This window comes from Coregonus lavaretus (assembly GCF_964263955.1).
Source record: "Coregonus lavaretus genome assembly, chromosome: 19".
Lineage (NCBI taxonomy): Eukaryota > Metazoa > Chordata > Actinopteri > Salmoniformes > Salmonidae > Coregonus > Coregonus lavaretus.
In genome coordinates this window covers 37219147-37231182 of record NC_140006.1, presented here as the reverse complement: position 1 = coordinate 37231182, position 12036 = coordinate 37219147, and the positions used below count along the sequence as shown (strand labels likewise).

Here is a 12036-nt window from a genome sequence, read left to right as displayed (position 1 = left end):
ACACAACAATATTTCTGGGCAAGTAATCTTTACAGTAGTACAAAACATGATGTAGGCTACAATGGAACAACACACAGATACTGATTTGTACAGACAAAAAACACACCAAAAACACAATTGGTGCTGAAATAACGAAACAATCTCACAGAGAATGACAATCAAAGACGTGACAAGAACAGAATAATTATGTTCCTTTTGTTCCCTCTGTGAGCTATTTCTTCAGGTCCGACCCTTTGCCAAGGTGCCCTGGTCGAAATTGCGGATCCTGTTCTTGATGTGGCTTAATTTAGCTTTCAGATAGTCACATCGTCCCTTCTTCTCCAGGAAGGCAGGGTCCTGTGAAGTCACAAAGAAACACACATCGTGTTGACTGCAGCTCCATCCCTCCACATATTTCCCCACAGCCTGATTCTTTTTGTAATGTAAGAGGTGTTAAATGAGAATTTCTAGAGGCCCCATTTCAGCCGCAGCAATATTATCCACATGAACGGGCAGCTTTATTGAAAAAGCAAATATTACCTGGGTGTTTACACAACAGTAACAATTCTAATACATCTCAGTTGAACGTTAAAATTATTGCTGAATGATTTTTGGAATTGTTTCAGTGTGAGCGAGGAAACGTGAGAGAAATGTTAGGGATCTCCATTCACCACGTACACATTTTTTTTGCTCGTACTTCTTCAAAATCCGCTTGATTCTCTTCTGCTCCTACATAATGGACAGAACAAAACACCCATAATTCAATTGGTTAAAAGGATGAAAGATATTCATGTTAAAAAATAGTATTATGCGGATGTCACATGCTATTTTTAGTGGAAGCCTTTGTGCAGGACATGGAATGGAATGTACCTCTCATTGATCAGTGACAGTGACAATAAGATAGCAAAAATGCTCATTATATTGAGTTCAAGTGTAGTTACACTTCCAGAAAAAGGAAAGTATCGTGGTGTATCTATCATAGTGAGATCGAAAACACCATCGAGGCTCAGGCCCAGATTTGCAGAGTTAGATTAAATCACTCACCTCATGACGATTGCCATCTTTGAGGAGTTTGCCCATCATGGCATCCAGCTCTCTGAACTTCATGAAGGTGGCACTGATATCTTTGTGAAGGTCCTTGTACTCCTGATACTGGTCATTAAAAACAGCTTTGTATTTTTCCCTTTCTTCCATAGAGAAGATTTCTGGATATTTACTGATGGGATAGGGTAAGACACAAGGATATGTTAGATAATGTCAACTAAATATCATTATTACACCTAATACAATTTAACCAAATATGAGCACTTCCTGTCGCTCCACTGGTACCTCAGCATGAGAGCCTCACATCCTTAAACAAAATCAGTGTCAGGATATTAGGCATATCCTCTCACTCACATGACATAGTCTGCGATGACTCTGGGCTTCTGGGCGTACCCTGTGGGGTTGGCTCTGTTCCGGCTGCCTGGCTCCTCCTGCTGGAACTCTGTGAGGTGCTGGCGTTTGGTCGCCCTCACTGAGCTGTCCATCTCATCCTCAAACACAATCCTCTTGGTCTGGGGATTAGGAGGTTTGGTCTGGGCCACAGATGCTCCTGAGATGGGCCTCAGATGCTCCTGAAGCCAAAGTTGAAGAATTAGATATCATGCAACAACTCAAAGTATATTAGATACCAAAGCATCCGATGACAAATGTACACTGTGCTGAAAGGGTGAAAACAACCTGCCTCATGCTGCCTCATATGATGACTGCAACTGTGTGAAGTTATGTAAAGTACAAGTCAAAAGTTTTGACACACCTACTCATTCAAGGGTCTTTCTTTATTTTTACTATTTTCTACATTGTAGAATAATAGTGAAGACATCAAAACTATGAAATAACACATATGGAATCATGTAGTAACCCAAAAAGTGTTAAACAAATCAAAATATATTTTATATTTGAGATTCTTCAAATAGCCACCCTTTACCTTGATGACAGCTTTGCACACTCTTGGCATTCTCTCAACCAGCTTCACCTGGAATGCTTTTCCAACAGTCTTGAAGGAGTTACCACATATGCTGAGCACTTGTTGGCTGCTTTTCCTTCACTCTGCGGTCCGACTCATCCCAAACCACCTCAATTGTGTTGAGGTCGGGGGATTGTGGAGGCCAGGTCATCTGATGCAGCACTCCATCACACTCCATCTTGGTAAAATAGCCCTTACACATTCTGGAGGTGTGTTGGGTCATAGTCCTGTTGAAAACCAAATGATAGTCCCACTAAGCCCAAACCAGATGGGATGGTGTATCGCTGCAGAATGCTGTGGTAGCCATGCTGGTTAAGTGTGCCTTGAATTCTAAATAAATCAGACAGTGTCACCAGCAAAGCACCCCCACACCATAACACCTCCTCCTCCATGCTTTACGGTGGGAAATACACATGCAGAGATCATCCGTTTACCCACACCGCGTCTCACAAAAGACACGGCGGTTGGAACCAAAAATCTCCAATTTGGACTCATCAGACCAAACGACACATTTCCACTGGTCTAATGTCCATTGCTCGAGTTTCTTGGCCCAAGCAAGTCTCTTCTCCTTATTGGTGTCCTTTAGTAGTGGTTTCTTTGCAGCAATTCAACCATGAAGGCCTGATTCACACAGTCTCCTCTGAACAGTTGATGTTGAGATGTGTCTGTTACTTGAACTCTGTGAAGCATTTATTTGGGCTGCAATTTCTGAGGCTGGTAACTCTAATGAACTTATTCTCTGCAGCAGAGTTAACTCTGGGTCTTCCATTCCTGTGGCGGTCCTCATGAGAGCCAGTTTCATCATAGCGCTTGATGATTTTTGCGGCTGCACTTGAAGAAACTTTCAAAGTTCTTGAAATGTTCCGTATTGACTGACCTTCATGTCTTAAAGTAATGATAGACTGTCGTTTATCTTTGCTTATTTCAGCTGTTCTTGCCATAATATGGACTTGGTCTTTTACCAAATAGGGCTATCTTCTGTATACCCCCCCCTACCTTGTCACAACACAACTGATTGGCTCAAATGCATTAAGAATGAAATAAATTCCACAAATTAACTTTTTAGAAGGCACACCTGTTAATTGAAATGCATTCCAGATGACTACCACATGAAGTTGGTTGAGAGAATGCCAAGAGTGTGCAAAGCTGTCATCAAGGCAAAGGGTGGCTATTTGAAGAATCTCAAATATAAAATATATTTTGATTTGTTTAACACCTTTTTGTTACTACATGATTCCATGTGTGTTGTTTCATAGTTTTGATGTCTTCACTATTAGCCTACAATGTGAAAAATAGTAAAAATAAAGAAAAACCCTTGAATGAGTAGGTGTGTCCAAACTTTTGACTGGTAGTGTATATATTTAACTGTAGTGTTCAGCTTTATCAATCATATGTGTTTCGTCTCCCTACAGAGATGAAACACATATGGTCGAGAATCATAATGTTCATATAAGTTGTCTTCAATTGACAAACTAAGCTTATTTTGCTACATTGGCTACTCCTCGACTTCCGACCCTTGTTTATCTGACATCAAATACAATAGCTCTGTGGCTTTTTACCCATAGGTGGTTGCTGTGAGAACTGTTAAGATGGACTCGATTTACTAACAGTAATAGACTTGGGCTGAAACAGCCAGCTGCAGGACTATATGAAACAATGGTGTCCCCATACGTATCCACATGGGTAGTTTTGTTGCTGTTGTTTTGAGATCTTAGGCATTTTTTTACTCATTCCCAGTCATAACAGCACGTTCTGTGACCTCTAAGAACTGTTTGATCTGACACCATTCCCATAGTAACTTCCAGATGCCAATGAGCAATAGAAATACCATGAGTCGGGTTCCCTCAGTAATAAGTATCATACCTCAGACAGAGAAAAGCGCAACATAGAGAGAGCGTCAGAGGCTTCTAGGCTAGGTTGTTTAGAATAATGGCTCATCCTTAGGTCGAACTTTAGTGCAATGGAGCACATTAGATTAATACACTTCATTGACCTCACTTGAATGGGGAGGTGAAAGAGGATCAGTGAGCACAAAAAAAAATCAAGAAGAAACATCAACCACCTACCTGGTTCTCAAAGAACTCCATCTCCCTGCGAGTGGCCTCATGCCTCCACATCTTCAGACACACCAGGAAGCTGATGAGGTACATCAGCATGTTGATGAAGATGAAAGCCGTGCCAGCCATCTGTCCCCCGTCAACCCGACACAGGCTGGACATTATGGGGTTAATGCCTATGGTCATGTAACACAACCCCCCACGGTTGAGGTCATTCAGGTACACGATACCAGCCGCCATGTAGAGGAGGAACAGGGCGACGTTGATGATGCCTTCTGTGAGAGGCCACCAGGGGGAGTCCAGGAGAATGGTACGGTAGTACATGGTCAGCCCTATCACCAGTAGGAGGATGGTTATAATCCACGCCACCCCAACCACCGCCATCACGAATGGAGTCATGGGTCCGTTATAGGAGTACCCCGACGTGCCATGCCTGTTGTTATACAGTCCATAGGCGTTTGACCACTCACTGTCCTTATAGATGTAGGCACAGACACAGGCGAGGACCATACCCCCAAAGAGAAGCTCAAACCCAGCCAGGAGTCTCAATAATCCAGGCCAGGATTTCATATAGGAGTACTTTAGTTTGTAGACCTCCACCTTCTCAGCATAGTACTCAGCTGGATGGATACTGGTCAGCTCTGATTCCTCTGGAAGATAATGGAGTAGGTCACTGTCTATGGGACTGTCCCTCAACAAGGGCCTACGGGAACTCTTGCTGGAGGTCCCCAGTGAGTCCTGAGTGTCCCAGTACCTCCTCTCCATTATGGGGCTGACAGGTGGACTCACCCTGGTACCATTGGGCACAATCTTGACCCCAGTGGAACCCAGATCAGAGTCTGCATCACCTTTCCCCAATTTGTGGAGAATACTGCCCCATGATTGGGGGAGGAGGGTTTTCAACCTGTCCTTTAGGGTCCCCTCGTCCCCGCCATCACCCTCTCCATGTACATGTGGAGGAGTGATGGATGAGTGGGCAGTGGAGTTTGCATCATCTGAAAGGTCGTCCTCAAATGTCCTCTGAGGTGTTAGCTCTGCTGGGGCATTGTTCGAGGAGTTTCTCTTCGAAGAGAAGTTCCCATCCACACTCTCAATGTCTCCTCTCTTGAATATTTTACTCCAGTTTTTCATGCTATGGGCTGCTATACAGTAAGTGGGCTTAGTTAATCATTGAGGATGGAAGAAAGATTAAGTTAATTTTCTTGTCATAGAGGAACTGTGTGAATCATAGAGGAACAAAAAACAAAACAGGGTTAGGCCTACCGTAACAGGGATTTAGCATTTTTGAATATGTATGCTGTGTATTTTTTCGCTTGTAATAATTGTTAATATTGACTAACATTTTGACCAATTAATCCAATATTTACATTTTAATTTGAATCATTTAGTAGACACTCTTATCCAGAGCGACTTACAGTTAGTGCATTCATCTTAAGGTAGCTAGGTGAGACAACCACCTATCAAAGTCATAGTAAGTACATTTTTCCTCAATAAAGCAGCTAAGTCAGTGTGACACTCTTAGAAAAAAAGGTGCTATCTAGAACCTAAAAGAGTTCTTCAGGTGTCCCCATAATCCAAGTCGATATTCACGTCATAAGAACGAATTCCCCTCGACCACGCCCACAAAATGAGGAAAACAAACATTCTTTCCCATTGACCGCCATTGTAAAAGAGACAACTTCGTTGTCAATTTTTTGTTATACAGAAATAACCAAACATGTGGAAAAGCTGCTGTGTTGTTCATTGTAACTAGGTTCCCACGTAGGGATATAGATATTGTGAGAAGAGCCCTGTGGCTTCAGGCTATTCGGCATGGGAAATGTGGGGACCCAGTGTCCAAGTAGGCTACGCGTAGCTATGTGTGTGGAAAACATTTAATCACAGGTAAGACATTTAACTTGTTTGGTATAGTCTGTTTGTAACTCCACTCACTACTTTCAGCTGTATACATACAGTGGTGGAAAAAGTACCCAATTGTCATACTTGAGTAAAAGTAAAGATACCTTAATAAAAAATGACTCAAGTAAAAGTGAAAGTCACCCAGTAAAATACTACTTATTGTAAGTAAAAGTAAAAAATATATACTTACATTGCAAAAGTAAATGTAATTGCTAAAATATACTTAAGTATCAAAAGTAAAAGTATAAATAATCAAAAATTCCTTATATTAAGCAAACCAGAAGGCACAATTTTCCTTTAAATTTTATTTACGGCTAGCCAGGGGCACACTCCAACACTCAAATGAAGCATTTGTGTTTAGTGAGTCTGCCAGATCAGAGGCAGTAGAGATGATCAGGGATGTTCTCTTGATAAATGTATGATTTGAACCATTTTCCTGTCCTGCTAAGCATTCAAAATGTAACGAGTACTTTTGGGTGTCAGGGAAAATGTATGGAGTAAAAAGTACAGTATTTTCTTTAAGAACGTATTGAAGTAAAAGTTGTAAAAAAATATAAATAGTAAAGTACAGATACCCCAAAAAACTACTTAAGTAGTACTTTAAAGTATTTCTGGCTGTATAGTCTGTTTGTTTGTGTTGTTGGTCTTGGCTAGCTGAATGTTCCAGTCGATATCTGGTTAGCACTCACTCACATGGCTGCTAGCACCATCATGACAAGGGGCATGAGGGAAGCCCTACAATATTACGTTTTTCTAAGAGAACGCTTGAGAGCAGGCAATGTTGAAAAGTAATCATTAGACTTACTTTTCTCAAATGTAGCTTTGCAATTGACTAAAACAAGCAGACAACAAGAAAATTGTGTTTGAAAAAGGTCAAGTTTTTTCTGTGAGCCAATGGGGTAACTTAGGTAACCACAGCTTGTTTTCCCCACAGGCAGGCGGGGCCGCGACATTCTATCTAATACTGACTGGGACTATAGGAGAACCCTTTGAAAAACACTTTTTGGTTCCAGGTAGAACCCTTTTGAGTTCAATGTACAATCCTTTACACAGAGAGTTCTACATGGAACCCAAAAGAGCTCTACCTGGAACCAAAAAGGGTTCTACTATGGGGCCAACCGAAGAACCCTTTTGAACCCTTTTCTAAGAGTGTAGAAAATAAAAGTGCGAGTATTAGTGCAAGAAAAACAAGGGTGTTCATTGTTTTTTTCTCTCTTATTTTTCTCTATATGACATCATTTTCTACTCACCCCCCTTTATTATAATGATGTGGCACAGATATGTTATTATAGGTCAGCTAAAAATAGAGCTCCACAAGAATCTTTGATCTTGAGAAAGAAAATGACCGTGGCGGAATGTTTGTAAAACACTTTTTGTCTTTACAGCGCATACAATAGCCTCTCCCTCACAGGAGTCTGAGGAAAACTCATTTATCACATTGTGCAGTCAATGTCAGAAACAGTTTAGGTTCTCAGCGGGAGCATGGTGTTTCCAGCTCCTTGCTCCCAACTCAAAAAAGGAGAACTAAATTGCTTTCTGGTTTAAACCCTGCATTTCTACAGTATGCTACTTGCTACAACTCACAAGACAAAAGAGGCTTAAAACGTAACTTTGGCTCACAATAAACTCACACTTAGGCTTAACGTCTACACAAATGATCAAACTATAACTTCAAATAAAGTCCTAATTAAATCCCTCTATGATTTTCTTTATGGTGAAAGTCAGGTTTATATAATGTAATGTAGAAGTTAAAAACGTCCTTTAAAATGTAGGCAGCTTACCTTGTTGTTGCTAAGGACAAGTTCCACACTGGTCAGTTCAGAGCAGCAGAACTTTGAGTGCTGTGATGCAGAAACTGTTCTCAAAATGGCTGCCCCTACAGCAGGCCCAGCCAGCCCTTCTCAGGTGACTCAGCTGTGTTATCGCAGGCGGTCGAGCTAAGAGGGAAGCAGAGCTTAAATATTAAACCTGAACAGCCCTTGTGTTGGTGCTGCTGGTTGGCTGGCACCGCTAGGCTAATCTCTGTGGGAGAACGGCTATAAATATTTACATCCTAAACCTAGATCGTGACAACTCTGAGAGAACACTGCTCAAACCTCTGATGCTCAGTGTATTTGACCTCAACAGGTGTTTTGAATGTGTTTTGGAAGAGAATAGTATTTTAGCTCAACAGGTGTTTTTAATGTGTTTTGGAAGAGAATAGTATTTTACCTCAACAGGTGTTTTGAATGTGTTTTGGAAAAGAAAATACTTCCCTATTAAATAATGATGTTTATTCTGAAAAAGGTTATCTCCGGTAATACAAAATCAATTCTGCAAATTCATCAGGGGCATCTCTTCAGTTTGATATCAATCCTACCCTATTAATCACATTACAACCACTATCTAAGATCTGCAAAATAGCTCATCTCATTATCTATAATTCAATTATATTCTCATAACCATAAACAGATCCCAAGTCTGGCACTAGAGGCCAGCATACTCCAGTTATTAGGCTTCTCTCTCTCTCTCTCTCTCTCTCTCTCTCTCTCTCTCTCTCTCTCTCTCTCTCTCTCTCTCTCTCTCTCTCTCTCTCTCTCTCTCTCTCTCTCTCTCTCTCTCTCTCTTGCCCTCTCTCTTGCCCTCTGGCTTCAGCTGTCTCTCTCTCCCCTCTTCCTCTCTTTCTCCACTCTCTCCATTTCTCATTCCCATTCTTATCCCCAGCTGCACAGAGAGCACAACCTCAGCAGCCATGTTCTTGCCTCTCCTGACTGTGTTTCCTCAGTAATGTGTAAAAAGGCTTTGGGCCTGATTCCTCCCCACCTGCTTTGTACATGGCTGGATTACAGGGCTGTCTTTTTCTCAACCTCAGCTTTGTCAGGTTCAGTGGGACGATGCAGGTCCTAAATCCCAATGTGTCTCAATCCAAACCGGCAGCTAGTAACACCTCGCCTGTAGTGAGGTGTTTCCCTCCGGGGTTAGAATGATCTAGGAGCTGCTGAATCTGAGCTAACTAGAGCTTGTTTCCCACAGGAATGCCTACATATAGAGCTGCTGTAGAGCGTAAGGTATGACATTGGAGCCTTATGCTTGTCTCTTTGTCTGTATGTTCTTCAGAATCTGCCATGACTGTAGCATTAGTCAAAACAATGGCCAGCGTTACCTGTATTGACTTGATGCAGCTATCCAGCCATCAGTCAATCAATTTGACTCAATCCTACACCACCATTTCCGTATGGTATAAGATTTCAAAACCTAATGATATCAAGATATCATTCCTGTCTTCTCTCAACTATGCACTTAGTGCAATTCAATTCTGTGGAACTCACTGACGTTCCGACTGACACTATCATGAGTGTGGGTAGGAGAGTGCATTGCGCAATGACATTGTTTTATCATCCAGCTAGCTTTTCCTCCATGGTCAACAGTATTGTACATGTGTGCACAGTGTGCACATTGAAATGGGGAGAAACCTCAAGGCAAGGACATCTGAAGTAAATAGTCCAAACCCCCCCCCACCTCCCACACACAACCTCCTACCCCCTGACATGAGTGAGCACTGTATCCCCCCACGGTCTTGCCCTCAAGCCACGTCATCTAGTCCTGTCCTCTGCTGTCCTCTGTTCTGACACCACAGGGTCGTGTTCAGTTGGAAACACATAGACATAGAATGCATAGAATGGATGTGAATCTCTTTTCCAGATGGCAGAGGATCTTGTCTGTTCTGTACAATATGCCTCTATTCAGCTGCTGTTGTTGTGTTGATGTTGTGTTTTTGTGAAAGGTGAAGGGCACTTGTTCAGTTGAGAACAATGTCCAGAGCACTGCAGATAGAAATGTAACATAGATAGAGAATGAACAGATGGGAACTCTATTCCGCACGACAGAGGATCTGATCTGTTCTATACATTACGTTTCTTCGTAACAAATGTTATGTTTTTGCTCTAAGTGACCTTCCCTGTTTATTAAATGGCATTTATTGGTTTTCGGTGACTTTGATCACTGAATAGAGGTTGATGTATTATTGGATGACAAAACACCAATTCAGACGGCTGACGAGTTATGTCAGTGTTCAATATTACCGTAGATGGACACGTTCTGAAAACCAATTTGCAAAATTGAAACATTTTATGCAAGGCTTTCTGAACGAGAAGTGAGATTTGATCATAGATCTGAATTTATAGCCTTGGTTGAAGTGATCGTGTGAGATGGAGGACATGGAGGACACACTGTTTCATGGATCAGGTCCTGACGCATGGCTCGGGGCGCCGGAATGGGCCTCTCTCTCTCTCTTCACAGCTAAATTAAGCAGAGAAGCCACGGCAGCCTGCCACAGACAAGCTGATTTGTAACATTTCATCCTGTTTCCCTCAGACCTTCTCCGGGTGAGCAGGATGATGGATGCAGAAATGGGAGACTCTCAGTCCAAGAAACATCTCCACAGAAAGCCCCAATCCTCCTCCTCCTCACCACTGTCCATCGAGAAAAAAAACTGAAAATGTGGATCATTTCCTATCCTCTTTGATATCTCCAAGTGTATGCCCAACCACATTAGCCGAAAGGGATTGGAGCAGCATTAGCATATTGCAGCTGGTAGTAACCTCCGGGGCAGACAGGGAGAGGCAGTGGGAACATAATTCAATAAATGACTCCCATAGGGACCTTTTCACACTCCAAGTTCTCGGTGAGAGTTACGTAATACAGAGGGGTGAGTGGCCACACTTATTGGAAAAAAGGCATCATCATTTCTCCCATCGGCCACTCTGTATAGTTAGCGTCGGAGGATCGTTTTATACATGTAGACATAAATAGCCTCGTTAAGCTGGGCCTGTACATTAATGGGTGTGGCCCCGTAGCCTTGCATTGGTGACGACGGCTCATAGTTCCCCTTGGAACCGGGCCTAAGCTGCTGGATGTCCCCCCGAGGACTGTGTATATGTTTCTATCAATAAGGACTTCGGTGATCATGTTTTTAGGACGTTCCCCTCCACAGTGTTTATTTACAACAAAATGGAGAGCGAAATCATAGCTGAAGATAGTTTTTAATGACCAGACGTTCTCCTCTTTGTGGTACAACTGTCACCTGCAAAATAAATAACAACACATACAGAGAACATACCATCACCAATTGCCATCCATTAAAATTGGTTTATTCCGCTACTACAAATGCATTATGTGGCAGTGTACACATAACAATGGTATACATTACTTAGTTTTCATCCTGTTTTACCTAGTTTAAACACAATCAGATGCCAGCTTTGCTTGTTCTTTTAGATAGAAGTAAGAATGATTGTATTCAGATTATTTTCCTCACCAGATATTATCAGCATATTGATATGAATTTCCCTCTCTCGCTTTGTAAAATTGTGGCATTTTTGGCGAGGACTATTTTCAGAAAATGAGGACTCTATTTTGCTGTAACAGCTATTGGAATGATGTTTGGGCAGTTAACATGTAGAAAAACCCTGGGGCATATCATAAAGAAATATAATGTCTAGAACTGAAATTCTCTAGTATAATGTAAAATACAGAGAGCAATACCCTCTCTATACATTACTTTTCTATTTATATTTCTGTAATGTCCTGAAAGTTGCGCCCCGCTGCATCTGCCCCTGCGTTATTACATTTGTCCCATTTGTTCTGTGACATCCACAATGAGGTCATATTCACGGGACACCCACTCTTGCTGCTTCCAAACCCCATGGGGCAAAACGGACATCTGTCAGTAAATAAGGTATGGCTCTAATCTCTCTCTCTCGCTCTCTCTCTCTCTCTCTCTCTCTCTCTCTCTCTCTCTCTCTCTCTCTCTCTCTCTCTCTCTCTCTCTCTCTCTCGCTCTCTCTCTCTCTGCCAGCTGAAGTACCTCCTCTCTCTCTCTCTCTCTCTCTCTCTCTCTGCTTCCTCTCTGCCAGCTGAAGTACCTCCTCTCTCTCTCTCTCTCTCTCTCTCTTCTTCCTCTCTGCCAGCTGAAGTACCTCCTCTCTCTCTCTCTCTCTCTCTCTCTCTCTCTCTCTCTCTCTCTCTGCTTCCTCTCTGCCAGCTGAAGTACCTCTACTCTCTGGAGAGGACATTCAAGCACCTGTGATGTCTGTTTACTGGTGCTATACTAAGTAT

General features: G+C 42.2%; 1 protein-coding gene across 4 annotated transcripts; it reads right to left on the bottom strand.

Annotated features, from left to right (window-relative positions):
• Positions 1-11: 11 nt before the first annotated feature.
• On the bottom strand, positions 12-7856 carry LOC311146715 (MARVEL domain-containing protein 2-like). 4 transcript variants are annotated; one of them, XM_084183270.1, is made up of 6 exons: positions 7725-7856; positions 4054-5260; positions 1378-1595; positions 1024-1195; positions 658-708; positions 12-336 (listed from the first exon to the last, which is right to left on the bottom strand). In XM_084183270.1, exons 2-6 carry the CDS (start codon positions 5173-5175, stop codon positions 220-222), a joined length of 1680 nt encoding a protein of 559 aa, XP_084039396.1. In that variant the 5' UTR covers positions 5176-5260; positions 7725-7856; the 3' UTR covers positions 12-219. The 4 variants fall into 4 exon arrangements, with proteins under 4 accessions (XP_084039396.1, XP_084039395.1, XP_084039397.1 ...); XM_084183269.1 differs by having other exon boundaries at positions 4054-5202; XM_084183271.1 differs by having other exon boundaries at positions 1417-1595; positions 4054-5202.
• Between the last annotated feature and the right edge of the window lie 4180 nt (positions 7857-12036).